The 26,020-nt window shown below is 46.4% G+C and overlaps 1 protein-coding gene across 5 annotated transcripts; it reads right to left on the bottom strand.

Annotated features, from left to right (window-relative positions):
* Positions 1 to 1,065: 1,065 nt before the first annotated feature.
* On the bottom strand, positions 1,066 to 24,913 carry Slc25a15 (solute carrier family 25 member 15). 5 transcript variants are annotated; one of them, XM_076913894.1, is made up of 9 exons: positions 24,777 to 24,804; positions 22,033 to 22,147; positions 16,955 to 17,124; positions 16,255 to 16,677; positions 15,794 to 16,052; positions 8,310 to 8,447; positions 6,043 to 6,212; positions 4,444 to 4,602; positions 1,066 to 3,098 (listed from the first exon to the last, which is right to left on the bottom strand). In XM_076913894.1, the coding sequence occupies exons 5-9, from the start codon at positions 16,009 to 16,011 to the stop codon at positions 2,974 to 2,976; spliced, it is 810 nt and encodes a 269-aa protein (XP_076770009.1). In that variant the 5' UTR covers positions 16,012 to 16,052; positions 16,255 to 16,677; positions 16,955 to 17,124; positions 22,033 to 22,147; positions 24,777 to 24,804; the 3' UTR covers positions 1,066 to 2,973. The 5 variants fall into 5 exon arrangements, with proteins under 5 accessions (XP_076770009.1, XP_034376771.1, XP_034376773.1 ...); XM_034520880.2 differs by lacking the exons at positions 16,255 to 16,677; positions 16,955 to 17,124 and having other exon boundaries at positions 24,777 to 24,913; XM_034520882.2 differs by lacking the exons at positions 16,255 to 16,677; positions 16,955 to 17,124; positions 24,777 to 24,804 and adding an exon at positions 24,571 to 24,703.
* Positions 24,914 to 26,020: the final 1,107 nt, after the last annotated feature.

A 26,020-nucleotide genomic window follows, 5' to 3' on the forward strand; every position in this document is an offset into this window, starting at 1 on the left:
CAAGACAACACCAATAGATAAGATAATCTAAGAAAGCTTACCAGGCCTCATTCCTACACAAAGAACTACAGATAACTCAGTGCTGAGAGCAGGAGTCTTCTCCAGGAATAAACACAGCAATAGTTTAGCCAATACCAAACGGTCAGCCCTGAAAACATACAAGTAACATTATATAAACTGAGCAGGAGCAAGGTGTGTATCTGCTGTATATGTGTATATGTGTGTGTGTCTGTGCGTGTATATATGTATGTACGTATTACAACAAAGAAAAAGAGGCCATGAATTTGAATGAGAGGGCAAGATGGGAGTATATGGTTGGAAGGAAAGGGAGAGGGGAAAATAATGTAATTATACAATAATCTCAAAAATTCTAAAAGTTATTTTAAAATATAAGGTGGGTAGAAGACAACAGGCCACCTCTGGCTGCCACACAATGCACACACGCACAGACACACACATGCACCCTCACCCTCACCAAACACATACAATAAATGAATAAATACAGGCCGTCTTAGTCACCATTCTTTTGCTGTGTACAGACACTATGACCATAGCAACTCTTAAAAAGGAAAGCATTTAATTGGGAGCTTGCTTACAGTTTCAGAGGGTTACTCCATTATCACAGCAGGGAGCACTCAGGCAGACAAACTGTGGGGCTGAGCTTTCCACTCTGAGCTACAGGCAGCAGGAAGAGGCTGGGCCAAAAATGGGCTTTAAGAACCTCAGAGACCACCCACAGTGACACAGCTTCCAATAGGCCACACCTCCCAATCCTCCTAATCCTATCCAACAGTTCCATTCCCTAGTGACTAAACATCCAAATACGAGACTATGGCCCCATTCCCATTCAAACCGCCACACTGGTGAGGCAGAGCACAATTGTAATGGGCTGTAGAGTGCAGAGGTAATGCTTTTCTGTCAACTTGCCTACAGTAAAATTATTTTACACCAGGAAATCTAGCTGCCAGAAAGAACACTTGTTCCAATACAACCACCACCTTCAAGTATTATTATCCATAACTCTTTAATATTGGTCCTTAATATAATGTATTTAAGTGAAACTCATCACAGACTCACATTAGGTTTATTTAATAATGACAGAGCACTCATTTCTTTAAATAAAATATCTCAAAGTTCTAGTTTTGTCTCAAGTGCAATTGTACCCAAACATGAAACCACAACTCAAACCAACAGAATGATAATTAAAAAAAAAAAAAATTCTCCCTAGGCCTCTATCCTCCACTTCCCTTTGTTTCTGACTATTTCTACGGGAGAGCCCATAATGGACAGACTGAGGAGACACACTGACAACAAGGCACTAGACCCCAGGCACCTACAAGGGAAAGCTTGGCTTTGGCTGGTCCTCTTCCTGCAGGAAGCCAAGCCTATGTTTGCTTCAGTCCAGACCTGTTCAGATGAAGCAGCGCTCAGCAGCCATTGGTCATACAAGAACAGATAGCACTGGAGTAGAAAGACAGTTTTCTCATGGATGCTGACAGTTTTCTCATGAATGCTGACAGGCATTCCTCCCTTTTGGGAAATAATTTGCTTTCCTGACCCTTGTACTCCTGGCACTGTGGCAAGGTCAACCTGCCTCCTTCAGCTTTATAGGCAGTGTAGGAACAGATCCTTCTGCCATCCCCTGTTCTTGGAAGGGTACAAACAATGTGCCTGATCTCTGTGGTGATTAAGAAGACCCCACAGCCAAAGAATTACCCATCCCATGTGTCTGGGGGGTAAGAAGAAATGTGGGGTTAAGTTTTTTTTTTTTTTTGGTTGCTACATACATACTACCTAGTTTAATAAAAATATTTTTATTATGTCATAATGCTTTCCAAAGTTACATATCATCTACAGTCATTGAAATTCATAATCTGCCAGCTCCAAATATAGAAGCAAATCAAGGAGTTATGGACCCGAACGTGGGCTTCAGGAAGGGTGCCTAATTAATGAGCTCCCTTGGATCCCCCATTAGTAGAACCCTGTGATCAAAGCTGGGAGCCCAGACTTCCTCTCTGCTTCCTGAAAGGGCTTCTAATTGGTGAAGACAGACAGTGGGCTCAGAGTGGCCTCAAATCCAGTACCAAAAGAGCACCCTGGATGCCTGCTGAGACCAGGTAAGAACCTCTGTTGGTTTTCATGAGAGCATAGCAGGGCAGGCCCCGCCTTTCAGTAGCACAGAGGGAGGAAGCTCTGAGTGAGAAGGGAGCTGGTGAGTCCTCTGCTGCCCTCCAGAGGTCTAACACTCTGGCCACACCTCCTAGTACCAGAGTGCAGAATGAGAAGCCCACCTAGAAGACAAACAGCACTGTGAGGGGATGAGTATCATGAGAAAAATCCAGGCTGTCCATCCTGAAACTTCATCAGGAACATAGAAGCTACACAACTACGCGTATAAGCTTATCTAAAAATATAGAGGGATATTTTAGCTTTAATATACCACAAAAAGTTACAAACTCTAACCTCTTAGTGCACAGTGCACAGGCTCACCAGCTTTTAGCTGCGGCCCTCTATCTAGGATGCGTTAAGCAATCATTTACAACCACCTACATAAAAATTGGTCACCATTTATAATTAAACACAGAACAAAGTTTTGTTTTCCTGTGGTGACAGGACCATCTAAATTGCATGTGTACCACCGAACATCCACGGAAGTTGTCCTGAGAGGAACACGGTCTGCACAAGACCAGTGCATGAGGCCACCAGCATCTCTATACATAAGGCCACCAGCTCCCCTGTACACTCCACCAAGGACAAGGACAGTGACTTTTCTGTTTTGGTTCAAAAATAGGCAGAAATTATACTGTGTAGAATGGAGGACCGTCCACAAAATCCAAGACTTTGAACAGAAGAAGGGAAGACAAGGACAAAGTCCGAACAAATCCCATAATTCAACATTGTTCTTATACTCCATGAAACCCTGAGTTAACCAGTCACTAAACACCTGCCGTGGATCCAGGTGCACAGGACACTTCAGTATGCTTCCAACTGGCTCATCATCAACTTCCTGCTGTACTCGTATGCCAAAAACAGCGCCCCATTGGCAGGGAATGCGCGGATCATGGTGGGTTTCAGTCCAGAATACAGGGCTGTTATTCCTAGAAGGCAAAGGGTGATCAAAAGATTGTGACAGCATTCTGTGGGGACACACATGCACAGAAGAGGCTGAGCTCACAGAATCAGACAACGGCACCGAAACCCACAAGATAAGATAAAGGGACTGGCTCTTACGTTCCCGTCCAGAGACTGCAGAAACGAGGTAAGCAGCAAGGCCCTGGCAAAGCTGGTTGATGCTCAGATAACAAACCGATTTCTATGCCCACAGGACTCCTGAAGTATAGACATGGCAGAGCTAAGGCCTAACATGGCCAGAGGGAGGTCACTGAGGAGCCAAGGAGCCAGCAAGAGAACCCGAGGTGTGTTTGTAGTATTAGCCTGCTCAGCACGGTCATGAGGGTGACCTGATAAGGGACTGAACTCCAGTGTGCCGGGCAAAACTGAAGAGGACGCTCGGCAGCAGTGGTTATATGCAAGATTCCTGCATTCTATTTGGGATGTGAGTTTAAGCATGTCTCTGTGTCTCTCTGTCACTGTGTCCTCCCTCTCCTTAAACCCAACGCACAGGTTCATAATCCAAGGCAGTTTTTTGTTTTGTTTTTCAGATGACGTTTTCACTATATACCTCATCTACTTCTCCTTTTAAATTATTTCATTTTTAAGATTACAGTATATCTTTAGATTACAATACAATTATATCAAGATTACAGTATAATTATATCTTGAGATTACAATATATCATTTACCTCTTCTCCTTCTTCTGTTCGGACCTTCCCATAACCCTAGTTTTAAGATGTCTAAATGGTGGATGCCATAAAGACAGACAGGTCTTTGGTTGCACAAAGGAGACGTCATAGAAACATGACTTTAAAAGTCTGGATCCTCCTGCCTTACTCGAAAACCTGATAGCAGATCACGTTAGAAACTGCTCACATCATTTCTCATCCCAGAAGTCTTGTTGCTAAAGATGCTGTATTACATTCTTTCAGGTAAAATAAGAATGTAATACACCCGATACGTTTTTTTAAAGCGTTAGTGATCCGGTTAGGGCTTTGCATATTTGGATTATGTAAATGAGGTGATGCTACCCGCTTCAAAGCATTCTTCCCTCTAGACAAAGTCAGTATCTTAAAAATCCTCCAAGGTATTTAGAACACCAAGAATCCTGCCAGACACATGACCCAGAAATTAGGAAAAGAACTTTAGACATTTTTTAGGATAATGAAAATAAAAGCTAACACAAAAGGTTTGGAGATAGAAGGCGCACACATGAACACACAACTAGGAAAAAGACGTAAGACTGGAAGGAAGGAAAGAGCAGGCCGCAGTGCGGACTAACCCTGGGTCACGGTGAACACACCCTGTTTCCACACCCGTCAGACTCACCTTCATTCTTTACGATAGTCAGGAAGGTTCTGATGAATCCTGTCTGCTTCCCAGTCATAGAAAGAACTTGAATTCTAGATTTGATACAATCCACCGGATATACAGCAAGCCACAGGCAAATCCCACCAAATCCACCACTTAACATCAACGGGACAGGACCTAGAGAGGGAGAGCATCCGGGAGAGCATCCGGGAGAGCATCCGGGAGAGCATCCGGGAGAGCACCCGGTGGTCCTTTGTTTTAGGTGGCCATTTCCAGAAGCACATGTGACACTTACAAGGAGCACAACCTCTCGAAAAATGTTCTGTCTCAGAAGCTGGAGTCTCCCCGGGCCTCATCAAGACCAGCTGATCACTCAGGTACTGTGTCCCCACCCCAACCCTGTCCTCTCCTTGGGGTTGGCCCACCAACAGGTCTCACGTCTCAGGGACGGAGGCAAACGAGCCACTGAAACACAGTCATGTCTTCAAGTTTAACTCCCAATAGCCCCAAATCTTTCTCTACTGTGACCAAAATGAAAACGAAACAAAACTTGGTGCTGCTCCCTAAACGCCACGACTTGTTACCAGGTTTTTAAAATGAACTGCATTGAACAGGTACGCCTGGGGATGTTTCTTTCTGTGACACTTATGAGCGCTGACCAAATTCCTTCATCACCTGTCAGCCTTACCCTGCAAACTAAGGTTTTCAAGGTAGAGACACAACTTTGGGTGAAGATTTAACAGTAAGGTATACAGTTTAACAGCAGAAATGTACTTCAGGCTGTCCAGCCAGTATACCAAACACGAGTCTCACAAATGGTATACCCTCTTTATGTTGCTGTTTTGGTGTTTGTTTGTTTTTTTTGTTTAGTTTTGAATGTCCTTTTTTTCTCAGGTAAGGTTGGTTGTGTCTCCCCAGGGAATTCTGACAGTTTCTGAAGCTATGATGTTTGCTTGTTTTGCTTTCTCCTTGGAGAGAGGTTGTGACATGTAGTGGAACAATGGCTGGGAACGCTGCTGAACCTCTGACATGCACACGACATCCTACCGCCAGAGCTTAGGAAATCCTGTCAGTTAAACGCCTAAACGTAAGAACACTGAGATCAATCAGGAAGTATTTATTTAATGGACGGTGAATTTTAAAAGAAGTCTGGGAAGCAAACTTCTTTGTGATTTGATGTCAGAGACAGGATGTGGTAGACAATCTTACTGAGATGTAATTGCAATGACCTTATTTAAAGATTAGCCAATCTTTAAAAACAAGTTTCTAAACCTCACTGTGAGATTACTGATAGCCAATTTCCCCATCAGGAAAATAATATCTCTTTTCTTTTTTCCTCTAAAATTGACCCAGAGTGATTACTACCACCCAGAAGTGGAAGGGACAGCAGTAACTGTATTAATGTCAGGGAAGAGGTTTGGGACACACAGACTTCAGAGCTCATCTCCCGAGGTCTCCCTCAGGAGATGGTGGGAGCCAACACCTGCTGCTAGTTTTACTCTGGGGCATCCAGAAACTCCCCAGAAAGGCTCACACTGAATACATAACCTACGGAAGCCAGCAAGCCCAGGCGGCAGAGTCTACTAAACCCAGTGTCGTCAACGTGATTACATTTACCTAGTTCATCTTTTGATCTCCCTGATGCGAAAAATGATCTGCTCAGTTCATAGCCACCGAAGAAGAAGAAGTAGCCTGGTACTTCTCGAAGTAACGTGCTTGAGAGTCCGTGGTAGAAGCCCAAGGGGCCGTCCTTCCTAAAGATTTCCTTCACAACTGACCAAACTGTACTGGGGGAGACAAAGCAGGAGGCACGGTCAGAGCAGGCAGGAGAATGTGTGTGCTTGCATTGAGACTGTTGTTCCAAGGACGACTTATGTGACCAACTTTGCCGTAACTGTGTGGATGCTTTCCTGTGACCTGCCTTCTCTCCAACGGACACCTGTTAGACTTCTTGGTACTTCTGTTCAACAAACCAGCTGCTCCCTTACTCAGGCCTAATCAGGCCTGCTAACTGGGTAGACATCTCTCTAAGTCACATTGACTGAGATGTAAAAGGATCACTACCTGGTTTTTTCGACAGTAAATAAGGAATCAGAATAAAGAGCCATCCACGTCTGGCAGGAGATAAACAATATCGTCTTCCTAATGCCCCGGAGGCCCATCTCCTCAAGCTTCCTGGTGTACTACTTACTTATAACAAAGTATCTGACAAGATGCAAACTTAAGGGAAAAGGGGCTTGATTTTGGCTCACAGTTCAGAGGGATACAGTCCACGATGGAGCAAAGTAGTAGCAGCAGGAACCTGGGGCAGCTGGTCACATAGCATCTGCAGTCAGAAAGCCGCGACCAAGGACCGCTGGTACTCAGCAGACTCTGTCCTTGTATGCAGTCTAGGACACAGCGGCAGGTAAGGGCACCACCTACTCTTTAGATGGCTCTTCCTGCCTCAGGTGACTGAATAAAGATAATCTCTCACAGATGTGCCCTTACCTCCTCGGTGACTCTAGATTCTGTCACGTTGACACTCAACAGTGACCATCACACTATATATATGATGTATATGTATATATGTATATATTTGCTTTGGTACAGAGAGTGTCACCCGAAGGCAAGACAAGAAACTCTCAGGGTAGAGCTACAGCCTTTAGGATCCCAGGAACTTCTTTTTGCAGATGAGCCCGGCTCCTGGAGCAGCTTCAGTGCCAGACAGCCTAAGCCCACATCACCACAGAGTGCCATGTGGTAAGCTTCATACACACCAAGCACGAGCAGAATGCCACATGCTCAGTGTAACTACTGAGGGCTCACTTCGTTCCTAGGGAGCAGGACGACTCAAGTCCTGGAGTGACAAAGGCCGTAAGGACCAACCCCTTCCGAGAGCTCTGCTCCCGCAGCTGTGCCCCCATGCCACCCGTGAACATACTAAGTGACTCCAACTCAATACTGAGCTGCAGCGAGCCTACACCCAAGCCCGTAAGGGGGTGGTGGTAAAGTTCTACTTCTTACACTAGACACTGGTTACCAAGTCTCATTCATTCCATAACTGTTTCCAGAAGTGCAAGCTCCTGAGCTGTATGTACTCACAACACCGTAGGGAGGAGGTCTGAGCTCAGAATTGACCCTTTAAAGCATTGCAGGGAGAGTCCCTGCCTGTGACTAACAGAGAGGAAACCAGTGACAGTGGTCAATTTATGGACTGGCTTCCCAGATGTACAGACCTGGGGTGGTAGTGACACCCGTCACCCAATCTTCAACCAGATATATCAAGATAAATAGGCAAGGGTTGTGATTTAACACCAGTAACAGTTTTTCTATTCTAGACATGTCCCGTGGCATAGGTAGCCTCAAGGTGGTGGACAGCTGCTTTCAAGTCTATGCTGCGCAGTGCTCTGACCACAGAGGGCAGCTCTACTTACAAGGTGCTGATAAATATTTTCAGAACCTGAACCCTTAGCAAACACATGTGAAGGCTTGGGAAGGGTGGGAGTTGGCACTGGATTGTGATGAACACTCGTGTGGAATTTGAAGAAGGGCATCGAACGCTCACCTCAGAATCTACAGCCTTATCTTTTCTCTCAGATCCAGTTCAAAGCTGTCTCCCAAATATGGCTGAGAGTCATGCCTTAAGCACCCAGGAAGACAAAGTGGAGAATATGGCTCCTTGGTGTCTCCATTTCTGTGCTATTAAATAACTGCCTAAGACATCCTCCGGGGTAGGCAGTGAGTCCAAACACAAGAAACAGTCTTTCAGAAATGTATCCCCTGCCACTGTATATGAATAGAGAAAGCTGTTTCTACACTTGCCACTTACTTGTAACAAGATAAGATAAAAACACAGTACACGAAGATGAACTACTGAACACCCATGAATGAACAGCGCTTACTTCTGGCTGGCCGATATCTTTCCCGAGGTCTTCATCTCATACATGGTCTGGAGCCGGCACTTCACAAGCTCTGTGGGGCAGAGAACCAGTGCGGCAAAGGCAGAGGCAAAGGAGCCAGCAGCTGCATTCTGGAGGTCACTGAAAAGACAGAGAAGGCTTACCACCATCGGCTTACCGTCCCTTCAGCACACCAGAGAGCACACAGGGATTTGAGAAGGGAATCTACTTGTGCTGTCCCTTCGAAGAATCCCAAGACCCTGAGGCAGTATTCCAGCTCCATATAAGGACTAGGCACCTAGAGGGAACATGTCCCCAAAGCCACACATGTACAAAGTGGCATGCAAGGCATCCAACCCAGGTCCACCTGACTGCCACATCTGTGCTTAAGTCCCATCCCCAATTCATATGTTGAAGACTAGTGTGTGACAGTATTTAAAGCAAGGTTCTGTTTTAGGAGAGCTTTTTCATTACAGGGTTTTTTGGTCTAGCCTGGTCTGTCCTAGAACTCACTTTGTAAATCAGGATATCCTCCAACTCACATAGACCCAACTGCTTCTGTCCCCTGAGTGCTGGGATTAAAGGCATATGCCGCCACCACCCAACAATCCTGGATTCTTAAGAGACAGTCAGGAATAGCTGAATCCCTGAGGATGGGACTTTCACTGTGAGATTGATGGCCTAGAATCTTGCTCTCTGCCAAGTAAGTACAGCGACAAGTTGTGACGGAACCAGGAATTGAGCCGCTGGCTCTGACTCTGCAGCCTCCAGAATTTTTGTTTCTTTAAGCTTCCCAAAGGATGGTGTTTTGTTTAATAGCCTGAGCTAAGGCACATAAAGAAAAAATGGGGAGGAGCCATAGGAGAGAGAAGGAATGTACCTACAGTCCACCACCCCAAATATATTCTATTAATACCTTCGTTTATTTGTGACAATGTTCCTTTTGGCCTAAACCCAACCTGGGATAACCAGACATGTCATATTGAAAGATAGAAAAATCATAAGTTGATCCCCTGAACGCTACTCTTAAAAGCAAAGACATAAAAACCTGTAAGTCAAACACTGTGTCGCCTCAGTCCCAGGAAATTAGCTGACCATTTGAACAGATGGCCCTAACTAAACAAACCCTAAGATGTATGGTGTCAGGATGCTATGGGCCCGAGATTAGCCTGGCCACGCTTTGAACTAACAGCCCTGAGACAACTGGTGCCAGGATACTAAAAGTTCGAGATTAGCCTGACCCCCTTGAACTGGAGCTCATGATATATAGTGTGAAACTAGTTCGAAATAGCCAATTATAAAGTGACACACCATCCATCTTAGGAATTTGAGATCAAATGTATCGATGACCTAGTGACCTGTTCCCCCTCCTTCTCCCTTCCCTAACTCCACTCTCAGCCTTCCCCCTTCCCTAACTCCACCCCCACCTGGTTTGTAGATTCCCCCTTAAAAGCTGTAAACTTCTTTTGTTCTTGGCTGAATTTCTCTGCCCCTGTGTGGGCTTTTGGGAAGACAGCCCTGGCTAGCCAGTAAACCTCTTGTGATTGCATCAAGTTGTGTTTCTCGTGAGTGATTTGGGGTGCGTCTGCAGTTCTCCACGGATCGGTGAGGTCCTTTTCATTTGGGTTTTACAATATAACCACCACAGATAAAAACAGTCTAGATTTTTTTTGTGTGTATGTGATCACTAAAAGATTTCCCAAGTCAGTATGACCTCTGATAGGATTTGACATGGTTTGCAAATGCTACCCAACAGTTTATGTGATGGAAGCTTAGTCCCTTGTGCCTTCTGGTTGAGGTGATGGGACCTTTAAGGTGGGGCCTACCCATGGAAACACCCAAACATGACGGTCATTGCCAGTGTTATTGGTTACTCTCCACAGTGTTATTGGTTACACTCTGACTGTCGCTAAAGACAATGCTATGTCATCAAACACAGAGATGTCAAGCTGGTGCCCCACCAGAAGCCCCAGCTCTCTTGACTAGCATTCATGGTACTAAAAGGTACTTTGCACACTTCTAGAGAAGAATCTCAGTCACCAATAACTCACAGTTACAAACCCTGTAACCTACCACAGCGACCTGCCTGCAAGATAGACACAACATCTGCAATAGGGCACAAATGTTAAGAAATAGCCAGCTGTCGGGAAATCCTGCTGCTAAGGTCGAAGTCTGCCATTACCAGACAACCCTGAGCTCAGTACAGAAAGGCAGACTCCCTTTGTGAGCAGGGCTTCCTCTTCTCTGGGGGATCCCAGCCCCACATTGCCTACCTGAGGACTGTCTCAGAGTCCCGCACTGGAATGCCTTCCCATGCTAATGAGGCATCTCAGTATCTTAGCTTTCAGCCAATGATCAGCCAATTGCCCTGGATATTCTCACCTCCTTTCCCAAAACTAGATAACTCTTGGTTCACCACAAGTAAAGTCTGCACAAGCTGATTCATTGAATAACCTCTGAGAGAGCTGTTTCATTGAACGCTAAAAGAGCTGTATTGAGATCTCCAGAGGAAACTGCCTCTCTCCCTGACCGACCCAGTCACCGAGGTCATGCTGACCCACACGTTCTGGAATTCCCATCCTTTCCCGCCTGGTGTGTACTGGAGTCCAGACACAACAAGGGAAAATGCAGACTACAGATAAATCAGTTCTGGTCCTTTTTCCCCATTCTGTGAACAGGCTCCTGGACACCTCAAGGGAAGCAGCAGAAAAACAGAACCACAACCAACCACTTCCTAATCAGATTGAAGGCCTACTCCATGAGTTGAACCCACACTAGGCAAGGCTACCATGGCCAAGACCCTGAGACTAGATAGCCATTGGCTTAGGGGGAAACCTACATGGTAATAAAACAATTCCCAATGACATACTGCTATCCTCATACATCAGTACTCACTCGGCCCTCATCAGAGAAGCTTCTTGAAGTAGATGGACAACGTGCATTAAGGAGACTCTGGACCACTTAATCCTAAGTGGGATGTCTCCATCCAACCCCTTCCCTCAAGGGATCTGTGTGGAAGAGGACGTGGAAAGAGTGGAAGAGCCAGCGGGGACGGATGACTCCAGAGAAACTGTGTCTTGCAGACACAGGAGAACTGATGGATTTATAAACTCAGAGACTATGGAAGCATGCATGAGACTTGCACAGGCTCAAGCAGATGAGGTCCCAGCACCAAGAAAGGGGTCGTGGGCACAGGCTCCCTCCCTACTACCACCAAGAAGCTACCACCATCTGACACCTGGCAGCAAAGGAAACTTATTTTTCTCCAGTCACGTGTCCCTGGGTATATTCACCGTCCTTCCCTGATGTGCTTGGAAAACACAGAGTAAACTACGTGGCGTTTCTGGGGACTTTTCATTTTGCTGTGTTTGGGCATTTTGTTTTGTTTTGTTTGCTTCATTGGTCTTTTACTTGTTTATTTTTACTTTCGTTTTGTGGGGGGGTGTATGTATTTTATTTGTTGTTGTTTTATTTTAGAGAGAGGAGAGAGGAAGCGAAAATGAACATAAAATCAGATGGGCAGAGAGGTAAGGAGGATCTGGGAAGAATTGGGAGGATGAAAAAACATGATCAAAATATCCTGTATGAGAAAATTCTCAACTAAAAAGAGGTGGGGCCTAGGATGCTGCCATCCTTAGAGGGGACTAATAGAGTTCTCAGGGGACTGCATTTAATTCCCACAAGAGCAGAGCTCCCTAGAATATCTGGTGATCTCTCCTCACATGTTCTCACCACGATTCCATTTGCAATGCGGTCACACAGCCAGAAGACACCCTTGAAGAACCAAGCGGATGTCAGCCCAAGCTCTTGTACCCCGCCCCCCACTACTGTGAGCTAAGCAAGCTTTTCTTGCTTCCAACGTTGGCCTTGATGTTCTGAGAGTCTCCCCTCTGTGAGTCAAGACAGCAGCTGTTGTCTACATGCTGAGCTGGTCTCTCTAACACTCCAGGCCTCAGGAGAGCAGGCTCACCTTGGTGCTGTCAGAAGCAGGGCTGCTGTTTGCTGGGTGGACTTCCTTTTGACCTTTGAGAATTGAGCCTACCGCCATGAACCAAGAAGAGCCAAGCAGGCATACCGATGGTCGTCCTTGTATAGAGGCTTCTGTGACGTGAAACAAGCATCTTGTGCTGCATAGTTCTCTCCTTCACAGAACTCCTTAGCTCATTTTTTTAAATGTATTTATTTTATATGGGCAGACACACCAGAAGAGGGCATCGGATCCCATTACAGATGGTTGTGAGCCACCAGTGGTTGCTGGGAATTGAACTCAAGACCTCAAGAAGAGCAGTCTGTGCTCTTAACCACTGAGCCATCTCTCCAGCCCCTTAGCTCATGTATTAAGAGCTAAGGCTTCAAATGGTCTTTTGGCCAGCCTACAGGCCATATTTGCCCTTCCTCAGAGACTCTCTATTAACCTGCTGACAGGCAACTCTCAATTAGGGTCATTACCTAGAATGTGCCAAGTTTGCTAGAAAAAAGGTATCAGTCAATAAACATGGAAGTAAGTTCAACCTCAGGGGTTGGGATCATTCCAGAATCTGAATGAAAAGAGAACATCTTATGAGTATGCAGGGAGGGGCCACATCAGCGTTTCCATGGACTTTGGCTTTCTCATAAATACTTTCATCTTCCAGTGCACAAAATAAGGCCCACAGACCTTCGGCTGTGCACGTAGGATACATCTGTACAACTGGAATTGAAGGTGCACACAGTGTGGGATGGGGTTTCATAAGAACCTACTGTAGATGTTTCTGTCTCTCAGGATATTTTTTGCTGTGTTGGTCTGTTTATTTTGATTTCCACTTTCATGGTTTTGCACGTATGTGTGTTTCTTGCTGTCTTGGTTTGTCTGTCTGTTTGTTTGTTTTAAAGAGGAAAAAAGAGCATAAAGTTGGTAGGGAGATGAGAAGAATCTGGGAGGATGGGGAGGAGAAAATATGATCAAAATATATGAATTTTTTCCAAAAAATAAAGGAAAAGGGAGAGAAGGAGGGAGGGAGGGAGGGAGGGAGGAAGGGAGGGAAGAAGGGAGGGAGGGAAAAGAAAGATTGGGTGAGAATGGACTGTTTGTCATCCAGTGAACAAGAATCGTGAACTAAATGTCTCTGCTGTGTAAGACCTCATTCAACCAGGTCAGAGCACATGCCACATTGGGTTCAAATCGGGACACACAAGTGTTTGTGATGTGCTTGCAGAAATCCACAGCAAATGCTTGCTAACACCGTTTCTCTCTGCTGCTCTTGATAAATGTTCCCTCTAGACCTGACCAGTATCCTCGCTAGTGTACCAGAGGTCGGGGCAGAAGGGGAACAGTGGACTCAGGTGACCCTGTCCTTGACTTCCTTACTGAAGAACTCGTATGGCTGAAAAGCTGCACACTGTGGGTATCACAGGACATAAATGTACTCAAAGATCCATACGAGGAACACAGTAAGGCACTTTCCAATCCTTTCTCAGTGACACTACCTCTTGCTTCTGGAGAGTATGGAGAAACACAACTCTAATTATCCTACTGTGCACCATCAGGAAAGCACCAAGTGAACACAGTGACGCACACCTATCGCTCCTGCGTAGGAGGCTGAGGCAGGATGATGGTGAACTCCAGGCCAGTCCAGGCTACACCGCGGGACCATGTCTCAAATAAAACACAAAGGCAAAGCAATGTGCTCGAACCAGTCTCTCTTCATAGGCAGAGAAACAGGGAAAGAGAGGAAGAGTCCGCCCATCAGCATCTCTGTCCTACAGCCAAAGACAGTGACTCTGTCCTCAGAGTCAGCTACCAGAACCTTACCAGGTACCCACTGCCTGGCTCCTCTCTCATCCTGTCCTTCCCTAAAGAAGCTGAGGGAGATGAGTGCAGACTCCCGAAGCATAATGTCTCTGCTTCAACTAGACAAAGCCAGTTGCCTACTGATTTGCTTCTGTCTCATTTCCCCTGAGGAATGCTAATCTCTTAGCTCTCTACTTCTGTCTGCCTCCTTTGACTCTGCTTCCTGCTCTCTTAGCTGGAGGGCTAGAAGATTGTGGTTCAGCCCTCCTCTGTCCTCCTCTGTCTCCTTAGGCTATCTTATTCAGTGGGGGGGGGGGGGGGAAGGTGGTGTTTGTTTGTTTGATGGTTTTGTTTTGTTTTTCGAGACAGGGTTTCTCTGTGTAGCCCTGGCTGTCCTGGAACTCACTCTGTAGACCAGGCTGGCCTCAAACTCAGAAATCCTCCTGCCTCTGCCTCCCAAGTGCTGGGATTAAAGGCGTGCACCACCAATGCCCAGCTAGTCCTCAGTTTTTAAGTTCTACCCATTGTGATCAAACTCATGCCTATCAAACAGCGCATCTGCATCTTGGAGAAACCTCCAGAGCACACATCCATGCACAGGGAATCTACTTCAGTTGTACGCAACCTGTGACTGCAATAAAGGTCCAATTCCTACTGACATAGCAAACAAGCCTGCCCTATGCAAGTGTGTGTGTGTGTGTGTGTGTGTGTGTGTGTGTGTGTGTGTGTACACATGTGAATGTATATGGATTTCTTAGAAGCTATACATCTGTTATTTGAAAAGGATCTCCCACTGGGACCCAGGTCCTAGATCTCTTTCTATCCCTGCCTTCCCTGCACTGGGATAAGCATACACCAATTCCAGATTTTTATGTGGGTAGTAGGGTTCTAACTCAGATAGTTGTGTGGTGGTTTAAATAGGAGGTGTGGCCTTGTTGGAGTAGGTGTGGCTTTGTTGGAGGAAGTGCGTCACTGTGAGGGTGGGCTTTGAGACCATCCTCCTAGCCATAATGGAAGACAGTCTTCTCCTGGTTCCCTTTGGAAAAGATGTAGAACCCCTAGCTCCTTCTCCAATCCCATGCCTGCCTGGACACTGCCATGCTTCCAACCATGATAACGGACTGAACCTCTGGACCTGTAAGCCAGCCCCAATTAAATGTTGTCCTTATAAGAGTTGCCTTGGTCAGGTTGTCTCTTTACAGCAATGGCAACCCTGACTAAGACACCTTGCAAGCACTTTCGTAATTAAGGTTTCCCCAGCCCCTCCCCCCAATTAAATTTTAAATCAGTCCAAATAAATCAGCATCTGAAGGAGGGGTGACTGAGCACCCCAGGGCTTATGAATGCGGTTTGGTCTCTGAATGACAAGTACTATAGGGAAGGGTCAGCTAAAGGAAGCTGGGTCCACCTGTAGCTTCCTAAACTCCACGTTTCCTGTCTAACATCGCCCAGGTAACCTCTTTCAATGCTCTCTGTGGATGAAAGGAAACCTAAAGCTTACGTCCCATGTTCTACAGTTTTAGCCCTGTACTTCTGTTCACATGAAAAGCAGCTTCCCAGAGGGACCAAAGCACACGATCCATTTGGCCTTCTCTGGTTTGCCCCAGGACAGTATAGGACATCAGAATCGTTTGGGGAAGGAAACCTCTCTCCTGTAAATGTCACTCAAGTCAAGCATCCGCTTACTTTAAGAACGAGTAACAGTGTCCCAACTCACCTCAGTTTTGCCTGCCGATCCAATCCGACCACTTTGCGGACCACCTGCTGGCAGAAGCCGTAACACATGAAGAGCACCGAGTTCTCTGCTATGTTGGCAATCAATGCGGGGCTGGTACCCTTGTAGAAGCCACGGAAGCCCACCTGGGAGTAGGTCTTCAGGCAGCAGTCTGTGAGGCCCCGATAGAGGTCTGGAAACGTCTGCATCTTCACCTTCATCGTGTCGAAGGGCTGCCCGGTCAGTACACATGCTGTGCCCCCTAGAGGTAGAGCAGGAGTCTTTAGAATGGCCTGCAGCCATGGACAGGGAAGAGAACAGCTTGCTGTCCATGGTTAACCAGTACTTGAGCTCCTAATGACTGTCTTTCCCCCAAATCCTCTAGCCAAGCTCAGTAAACAAGTTCTAGCAGGTGCCTATGCTGGCCAGCACCAGAGTCCCATCTGAAAGAGATGCATGCTTACCAAGAGAGATGTTTTGTTTCTACATGCCAAGCCCTGTACAAAGCCTGTATTTACGGATCAGCCATAGTGGAGCTGGATAGTAGAGGCGAGAGATGGTCTGGAACCCGGTTTGACTGCACCGTCACTGACAGGAGATATACCTCTGAGTCTCTGTTCTTCATCTGTGCCATCTCAGTGTTCACACACGGTTAGCACTACCGGGCTTGACGCAAACCTGGCACCCGAGTAACCACTCAACAACAGCCACTAGAGACGTGAGCGAGAAGCCATGCAGAAGGGACAGCGGTATGGTGGTAGAGACAAGTATTTCTTCTTGTCTAGTGTCTAGTAGTATGGTGACTCTTAGCAAACCATCGGAGTCAAGGGCCGGACAAGGAAAACAAGAGCCTCCTAATTAATCTCTTGAGGGCAAAACATGTGACCCTGAAAAAAATATACTTTAATTTTAACTCTATCAATTAATGATTTGTACTTATTTACGAACAGACTAATTACCTTAGTATGAATGCACTGAAGTCTGCCGTGTACTTTTTTTTCCCACAACATAAGAATATCAAATGTCCTAAGTCTAAATTGCATTAGATTGCTTCAGAGAGAATTCTGAACATAAGGATTACAGCAAACTGTGATTGCCCCACAGTATCTGTAGACCCTGGACTAGGACCAAAGTTTTTGGGACATGCTGCTGGTTAATATTTACCTCCCTCCTGAGGCCTGGAAGGCCCCACGCTTCAGACACCGCTGCTTACTTAGGTCAGGAAACATCGCGGTTATGTGGTGAGGCCACGAAACACCATCAAAATGGAAGGCTTACACAAAATATTTAATAATGCGATTTTACAGCTCTGATATTACATGCAGTTATTCCACCTGTGAGGTGAGAGGCAGAGATGGCAGGCATTTACTTACTGTTGGCCAAGTGATACTTCCAAAGACTCTGACCTGGCCTATTAAACAATCAAAATGACACTAGGATATAATTCACTAAGCTGTTACAGCAGAGTGAATGGCACATGTCTATAATACCAGTACTCAGGAGGTAGAAATAGGGGAACTGAACATTTCAGGCTAGCCTGGGCTACTTAGTGAGAATAAAGCAACAACAGCAAATTAAGATGATTTTCCTATAATCAGAACTTTTCTCTCCTACATACTTCTAGGCTGGTTACATGGTCCCAAATATAACAACACAATTTAATTATTCCAAAAGGTCACGTGACTTGTAGGACTTTTAGAGTGCACATTTTTGATGCAGTGAATGAAGCCTGTAGTTGAGCACACTGACATGTGAGCTGAGGAGTTCACGCAGCCGGACCACACAGAGATACAGCAGTTGCTATAACATATTTGCTGCATCCGTTGTAGAAGGTAAGAGGCTAATGAATGTTATGAATATAACGAAGCAGTTTCATCGCCTCGTGAGAGTGGAGCTGAATTTCAGTAGTGTGCATCACAGGACTCTGTTCTGGTGCCTAGCCCAGCCTCAGCCAGTAAGCACAGGGCCAAGCCAATTCTCGGGCTTGTATGTCAATAACGCAAGAACAGTGGAGGTTTGTCCACTTGCAGAGAGGCTGTATTTCTTTCTTTTTTTTTTAAATGTTTAAGGATATATTTATTCATTTTTTATATATAAGTACAGTGTAGCTGCCTTTAGACACACCAGAAGAGGGAATTGTATACATTATAGATGGTTGTGAGCCACCATGTGGTTGCTGGGAATTGAACTCAGGACCTCTGGAAGAGCAGTCAGTGCTCTTAACCGCTGAGCCATCTCTCCAGCCCCCAGAGGCTGTATTTCTGATCATTGTCTTCTCCTTGAAGGAGAAATGAAAGGGCTCTGTCTCCTTTAGGGGATACCACAGGCAGCTCCCTTCACTTACTCTTCCAGAGAAGATGCCAAGACCAGATCCAGACCAGATTGTTCAGCTTAACTAATAGTCACTTCGGGAGATAATCCTGAATGTTGGCTTGGTTGCCTCAAGAAGCATCTAAAAGACTAATAAAGCAGACCTCTGGGTAGGACTGTGAATTTCCAGAGAGCACCAAGGAAGAAAGACCCACTCTGAAGTACCACAGGCTGGGGTCCAGGTAAAATAAACATGTTAGGCAGAAAGAAAAAGGACAAGAACAGAACAGAGCTGGGTCTCTGGGCACGTTCTCTCTCTCTCTCTCTCTCTCTCTCTCTCTCTCTCTCTCTCTCCTCTCCTCTCCTCTCCTCTCTTCTCTCTCTCTCCTCCTCTCTCTCTCTGTTTGTATGTATGCATGCATGTATGTATATATGTGTATGGATATATGTGTACATGTGTAAATATGTATATGTATGTTTGTATGATATATGTATGTTTCTATGTATACATGTATACAGATATATGTGTGTGATTTTTGTATGTATGTTTGTATGTGTACACGTGTATAGATATACCTGTGTGCTTTCTGGATGCTACCTCCTCCAACCATGACAAAGTGAAACCTCAAACTGTAAGCCAAAGATAAGTCCCTTGGGCGGATTTCTTTAGATGTTTTATCAGCGTAGCAAAGAGTCTGTCCAGCAGGGTCATGCACAGACTGTCAGTTTTCAATACATAAAAAGTGAATCGCGCAGCGTTGAGGTTACTTGTCAGGGAAGAAATAGTTTATAGCAGGACAAGCAGGTGAGCCCCAAACCCCCAAGTCAGCAGAGCAACATACATACATACACATACATACATACATACATACATACTATATACATACATTACATTCTGCTCTGCTCTTGTTGCTTTGACACTGACAAGATAACATTTCAAGGCTATAAATTTCCTCCTTTCCCAACCAGTGTGCCGGCTAATGAGACACACTGCAGGAACTGCCAGGGATTGTGTTTTCCCTGATGTGAGTGAGATACTAAACCAACTCAAAGCATCACTCAGGGCTCCTTTCCTGGATAGCTATGTCCTGCTATGCCGCTCAAATATCCGAATGTGTACAGTCAGGAAGAGGCAAGCTTCTTAAAATTATTATAATAAAGCCTTGGTCTTAGACTGACGTAAGAGCACAGAACGCTGGCATCTGAGAATCTCTTGAGACTACACACCTTCTTACTGTAGAAGCAAGACCCAAACTTCCAAGATTCGGCTTTTGTGATCCACACTGCCTTGCTTTTAGTAACTAACCAATGCCCTAACCCTAATTTCTCTTCATCCTGGCTACCCAGGGCTCCTTTCCTGGACCGTCTCCCACAGCAAGGGCAGGTCAACCAAAGACAACTTCTGAGCCCTTTAATAGAAATGAGCTGGCTGGGAAACTTGTCTGGTGGGAGCAGCTTTGCTGAAAGTCAAAAGGAGACAGAAAGAATGCATTTATACTTATATTTACACTTACATTTACACCTCATCACGAGCCTTGACCACAGCACTCTGTGCTTACAGATAAATCTCTTGCACCCCGGAGAAAGGGCGGTGGTCAGGGAACACTAGGAGTGCTCTCTCTGCACATGGGAAAATCCCAAACCCTAGGAATGTGCCAGTCCAGAGACTCAGAGGAACTAAGAGTCCAAACTACCTCTTATGTCAGAGAAGGCTGCTGCCCTACTAAGCACACTATAACAAAAAGACAAAACTTGGAACCAAGAACTGGGAGTTTTTCTACACATAGAAGTGACCACCGCTACAGTGCCATAGTTCTGTAAGGCCCCCTGTCAACCAAACTTTGGGACCCTTAAAAGTGAGATTACTTCTTCCAACTGAATTCGGGGTACACAAAATAGAATTCCGAGTCACGTCACTAATGAGCACCTCTTCTGACCAGCCCCGGAACAAAGCCCCTAGCCCTGCCAAGAAACTTTCGCTGACAAATCACAAAACTCAGTGTCTCTGGCGCAGCCTTTAGCTTCCAAGGCTAAGGACAGACCCTAAACCACAGGCAGCAGCACCACTTTAATGTCACTATATAGACAGCTTATCATCATTTTAAAAAGGAAAAGCCCACCAGTTTGTCTTCTATAAAAGGCTCCCGACAATATCTTTACAATTTACATAGAAACTATACCCTGGCCGGGCGGTGGTGGCACACGCCTTTAATCCCAGCACTTGGGAGGCAGAGGCAGGCAGATTTCCGAGTTCAAGGCCAGCCTGGTCTACAGAGTAAGTTCCAGGACAGCCAGGACTACACAGAGAAACCCTGTCTCGAAAAAGCAAGAAAGCAAGAAAGAAAGAAAGGAAGGAAGGAAGAAAGAAACTATACCCTGTTAGTGCCGCTCAAATATCCGAATGTGTACACTCAGGAAGATGCAATCTTCTTAAAAATTATTATAATAAAGCCTGTTCTTAGACGGACTTAAGAGCACAGAATGTTGGCTTCTGAGTGCTGCCTCCACAGTACAGCATGAGGACCATGGGGAGGGAATGGGGTCCCCAGGATCGCCCTGTCCTCCCTTCTACAGAGTAGGGGAGTCCAACCAGAAGACCCACAGTGGTTAGTAACACACTGGGGTACAACCTTGTGTTGGGCCTGCCCATCAGACTGGCACACTCTTGTCTGTGACCTGGAGAGGGCCATTGCTCAGGTATCCTTATCAGCCCTTCCTCTAGAGCCAACTTCAGCTGACCTTTGGTTCATGGAGGGGGGTGGAAAAGTTGGGGGAGGAATGAGACAGGGAATTGTTGTCTGTGCAAGGATTTTTTTTTTTTTTTACAAGCGAACAAAGGACAAAGTGAGGGATGGTAGTCCCCTGACCCCACATGATCTGTTGATCCAAGAGGTCATACTAGATAAAAGAACATCACACAGCATGGTGCTATGGCCTCCCCCATTTACACAAATTAATTCGGGATTGGGAGGTATTAGGGCCGATCAAAGGTTCACTTGGGAAACACGCCTTCCAGTTGCCTTTGCCTCTGAGAGGACACAGAACTCTGGAAATAAAATGGCAGCTCTTTTTGCCCCAGGCTAAGCCCCTTCCCCCAAACCCCCCTCCTCCTCCCCAATGCCTGCATGGTAAAGGTGGTCTTCCTACAGCGGCCTCACCTCACCAGCCCTGGCTCTAGTCTACCCTTAGGCTCAGGCTCTGAGGGTCAGCCTCAACTTTGCATTCATCTTCTTCCTGTCCACACCAGGAGACACCTTGGAATATCAGCCTCGTTGCTAAAGGGGGTCTACCTTTCTTTCTTATCACCAATAAGAACAGCAACAGGGAAGCTGGAGAACTGGCTCAGCAGTTAGGAGTGCCTACTGCACTCCTAGAGGCGCCAGCTTTGGTTCCCAGCACCCACATGGGTGGCCCACAATGACTCCAGCTCCAGGAGATCTGATATCTTTCTTCCAGCCACCTCAGGCACCTGCTCACATGTGGCAGATACTTGCACAGACACATAAATACATACATATGATTAAAAACAAAAAATAAATCTTAAAAGCAAACAAACAAACCAGTAGCTGGCATTTGGTACTACAGAAGATCTGAAGACCGTCCTGCTTGGGGTACCGCTGCAACCTGTGTATCCTAACCTGACAGGCAGTAGCCAAGTGAGTTCGTTTTGGAACTGAGATGTTTTCTAGCAATCCTAAGGACATTTCCATCCCTCACACTGTCTGGTAAAGCTTTAATATAATTAAACACTACTGGATTATACTTGCTGACATGCTATGAACAAAATCAGGTTTCTGTTAAATTGATTCATTCTGAGGTTAAAGCTTATTACCTGTGGGATAACAAAGACTGTGTTTCTAAGCCACTCTGAGGAACTACAGATACAGAGATCTTCAGGGATACAGGAGGAAGAATCTCCCCTCCCCCATTACCTGCGGCCCCTGCTGTGAGATCAATGGCTGCTTGGATGGCTGGATTGGACTTCATGGCGTTACTGGTTTCTGAGGAAGACAAGTCTCTGGAGGGAAGGATGTGCACCACATATCCCTGGGAAGAGGCAAAAATTCAGTTAGCCCAACCTCTGTAGTCCCCCATTCTAGAAGCCCGCTGTGCTACTGAACCTTAACTCCCAGGAGTAGGAACACCAAATAAGGACAGAGTGAGGGATGGCAGTCCCCTGACCCCACTTGATCTGTTGATCCAAGAGGTCATACTAGATGAAAGACCATCATACAGCATGGTGCTATGGCCACCCCCATTTACACAAATTAATACAGGGGTTGGGTATTACTCTCAAATGGCCCAGACCACAGCAGACTAGAGTTTCAGAAGCCTGTGATGAAAGTCCAGTCTACCAAGCTCAGTCTTAAATTCCAACAGCAGCCTGTGCAGCTCAGCGCCAGAGCCTAGGAGCTCCACTGAGTCACATGGCTCCTAGCGGAAGGCCTTCATCTAGACAAGGTGGGTTATAGAATTACCACATGCAGGCAGTCATAAATGCCACGAGGCCCACAATAGGACCCTGGTCCTATTCTTGTCACCTCCACTCCACCAAATCCCAGCAGTAAATGTGTAGCTTTACCTAAGGCCTTGCTACAGTTCAGATTCTGACTCAACAGGCCTCAAGTAGGACTCGAGAGTCTCATAGCCTAAGCTCCCAAGGAAGACTGGTTATGTGAGCCAGGCACACTTTGGTACAACATGTGGACTTCTGGGTTCCAGTTTTGCTTGATCAGAAGCCCAGGGGTATAGCCCAAAGAGTCAAACTGCTGCTGTTCTCTACAGCAAAACTTGAAATATCTGTCTTTTTAAAGACTAGGGTTTGGGGAAACAAAGTCTTCCTCTACCTTTAGACAAAAATAAAATTAAATTAAAAAATAAATAAAAATTTAAAAAACCTCTCTGAGAAGTGACCTTAATATTAACTAGAAAGGAAGATGGCTCAACATACAAGATCCAAGTCACCAATCATCCAAAACTATTCTGTACGTTCTCGTTCTCAAAATACAGAATTCATTCACATGTAACAGGCGACAATTTTACTCATCACAATGAGGAGGCTGGTGTGTTAGGTCAGGGTTCTTTCAAATACCAAAGCCATCCAAAAAAGTCAAGAAAATAACGGCAAAAAAAAAAAAAAAGTCAATTACCATATTCCAAGAACCTTTCCTTCTTTTAAAACTAGCACCCTGGTAGTTACAGAAACACCAGGACAAAAAACATTTTTTGCAGGGAAAGTTAAGAGAGAAACCACATGCGGAGCATCCAAAGTGGTCTCAAACGAGCTTAAAAGTGTTCATTTGTCTCCACGTGAACGACTTTTTACTAACCTCGGAGGCTTAGAAAAGCATATCTAATTATGAAGTCACTATAAATTCAACCCCTTCACATAAACCAAATGTAAACATTTCAAATCCTAGAAAGATAATACGTGCAGAATTAATTCATCTTTAATCCCACCCCCACCCCCCAGAGCCAACGGAACAGCAAAAGCAAGTTTGCTGTGAATTTGAGTCTCCTAGAAATATTAGGAAGACTATACCCAAGAAGTCTCATCGACTTGGGAACAAGACCTACATGAGGATGATTGACAGCAATATACACTCTAACATAGATGAGGAAATCTCGCAGGAGTGGGGAGGAGGGTATCTCAGCCTTCAACCAAGAACTACAGACAAGGAATGCTGGGGGTGGGGGCATCGCCTTCCCCAGGGAAGAACCCTCCAATTGGTTATTTGCCATATACAGACATTATATGTAGCATTATATGTCCTGAGAAAAAGGCTATGAGTTTGAAAGGATGTTACACGGAAAGGGCTAGAAGTAGAAAAGGGAAGGGAGGAAATGATGTTAATTACAATTTTAAAAACAGATTATATATATATATAGATAGATAGATAGATAGAGACAGAGACAGAGACAGAGACAGAGAGAGAGAGAGAGAGAGAGAGAGAGAGAGAGAGAGAGAGAGAGAGAGATTTCCCGTGCTGGGGATTAAACCTGACTTCCAGCATACCAGGAAAGCACTTAGCCTCTTTCTCAGAAAAGTCAGAAATGCTACTAACAGATGAACCCAGAAAGTATGCAGAACGACCTGAGTATCACCTGTGGCTTGGAGAGAATGTGGGACCTGCACAAACCAGACCGGTCCGCACGGATTTCAACAAACTTAGGAGCTTGCTGTACCATTTGGAGTAGAAACCCCCGAATCCTTTCAGCGTCTCACCCTCTTTCTGCAAACCACCCAGTAGTCCCAGAAACAACGCCAACATTAACTACTTCTGGTTCCTCGGGAGAAAGAACTTCCCCGGCGGTCAAACCAGGTGAGGCTGCGTTTCTCCAGGGAAGACCTGTCTGGGGCTGCAGCTGGGCGGCACAAGGCCGCTTGCCACCACCATCGACCGAACCCCTTGGACCGAGCCCCGGGCACCGGGAGTGCCAACCACTGCTGCAGCTGCGGAGCGCCTCACCCGGCCTGACCCGGATTCCGCTCCGCGCAGCGCGCGCGCACTGGCCACGGCGCCCGCCCGACCCTCCGCGCCTCCCGGGACCTCGCTGAGAGCCCGGGGCGCGCGCCCGGGGCCGCAGCACGTGTGCGGCAGGGCGGGGACTGTCAGCCGCGTTCCCCAGCCCGCGTTCCCCGGCCGCCCGCTCCCGCCTGCTCCGGCAGCCTCACCGCCGCGCCAGGCTGTGTCCGGCTCGCTCTCCGCCGCCTGCGCTCCGCTGGCGGTCGCCGGCCCGGGACAATTTTTAAGGTCGCCCTGTGGGTCCGGCCCTCGGGCCCTCCCTCCTGAGACCCCTCCACCAGCCCTCCCTCCGGAGGCCACGCCCTCCTGAGAGCCCTCCCTCCCGAAACCCGGCCAAGGAAACGGAAATCTGCTCTCCACGCTGGCTGCCAGGGTGGCAGCCTCCAGGAGGACTCACCTTGAGGTCTCCCGGCCTTATCCAGCCCCGGAGGCTGTGGCTTTAACAGTAAATGAGACGTACTAGAATGATAGCGGTAAAATATAAATTTCCTTATGGGCAGCTTTTAAATCATCTATTTGTTTACAGACAGGGTCTCACATGGTCCAGGCTTAACTGGTTACGCGGAGGATGGTCGTGAACTTCCTGATCTTCCTACATCCATCTTCCAAGTGCAGGGATTTCAGGTGTGTTCCACAAGGTTTGGGCTTATGAGACAGCTGGGATCAAACACAGGGCTTCTTGCAATGTGAGGCAAGCACTCTGCCAACAGAACTACATCCCTGGCCCCTCAGGTTTTACTTGCTTGTCTGATTGCCTATTTTGTGTTGCATTAGGTTTCATTCTTCCTCACCCACCCCCCAAGGAAATCCATTCCCAGGAACATTATGGAAAAGACACTCATTCCCAGCGATATATTCCTGACACTTTACTTAGAAGCTCAAAATGGACCGGACAGTGGTGGCGCGCACGCTTTTAATCCCGGCACTTGGGAGGCAGAAGCAGGCGTATTTTTGAGTTCGAGGCCAGCCTGGTCTACAGAGTGAGTTCCAGGATAGCCAGGGCTACACAGAGAAACCCTGTCTCGAAAAACAGAGAGAGAGAGAGAGAGAGAGAGAGAGAGAGAGAGAGAGAGAGAGAGAGAGAGAGAGAGGAAGAAGGAGGAGGAGGAGGAGGAAGGAAGAAGAAGAGGAAGAAGAAGAAGCAGCTCAAAATGGCACTAGAGTGAGGGCACAGAGGTAAAACACCCTTGCTGCTTATCAACTTGACTCGGCCTAGAATCACGTGACAGGAGAAACCTCAGATGGATTGCCTAAATCCAGTTGGTCTGAGGATAGGTCTGTAGTGGTAATGTCTCGATCAGTAGTTAATGTTGGAAAACCCAGCCCACTATGGTTATAGCCTTTCTAACATTCTAGGAGACTCAAATTCACAGCAAGCTTCCTGTTCCTTTGG

The sequence above is a fragment of the Arvicanthis niloticus genome, chromosome 16, assembly GCF_011762505.2.
Source record: "Arvicanthis niloticus isolate mArvNil1 chromosome 16, mArvNil1.pat.X, whole genome shotgun sequence".
Taxonomy (NCBI): domain Eukaryota; kingdom Metazoa; phylum Chordata; class Mammalia; order Rodentia; family Muridae; genus Arvicanthis; species Arvicanthis niloticus.

Coding starts and splice junctions, on each gene's coding strand:
- Slc25a15 (XM_034520880.2), bottom strand. CDS start 22,087: ATGAAGTCCAATCCAGCCATCCAAGCAGCCATTGATCTCACAGCAGGG. Junction 16,053..22,032: donor TCTCACAGCAGGGGCCGCAG/GTAATGGGGGAG, acceptor CTCTACCTCTAG/GGGGCACAGCATGTGTACTG. Junction 8,448..15,793: donor GATCGGCAGGCAAAACTGAG/GTGAGTTGGGAC, acceptor CTGTCTTTTCAG/TGACCTCCAGAATGCAGCTG.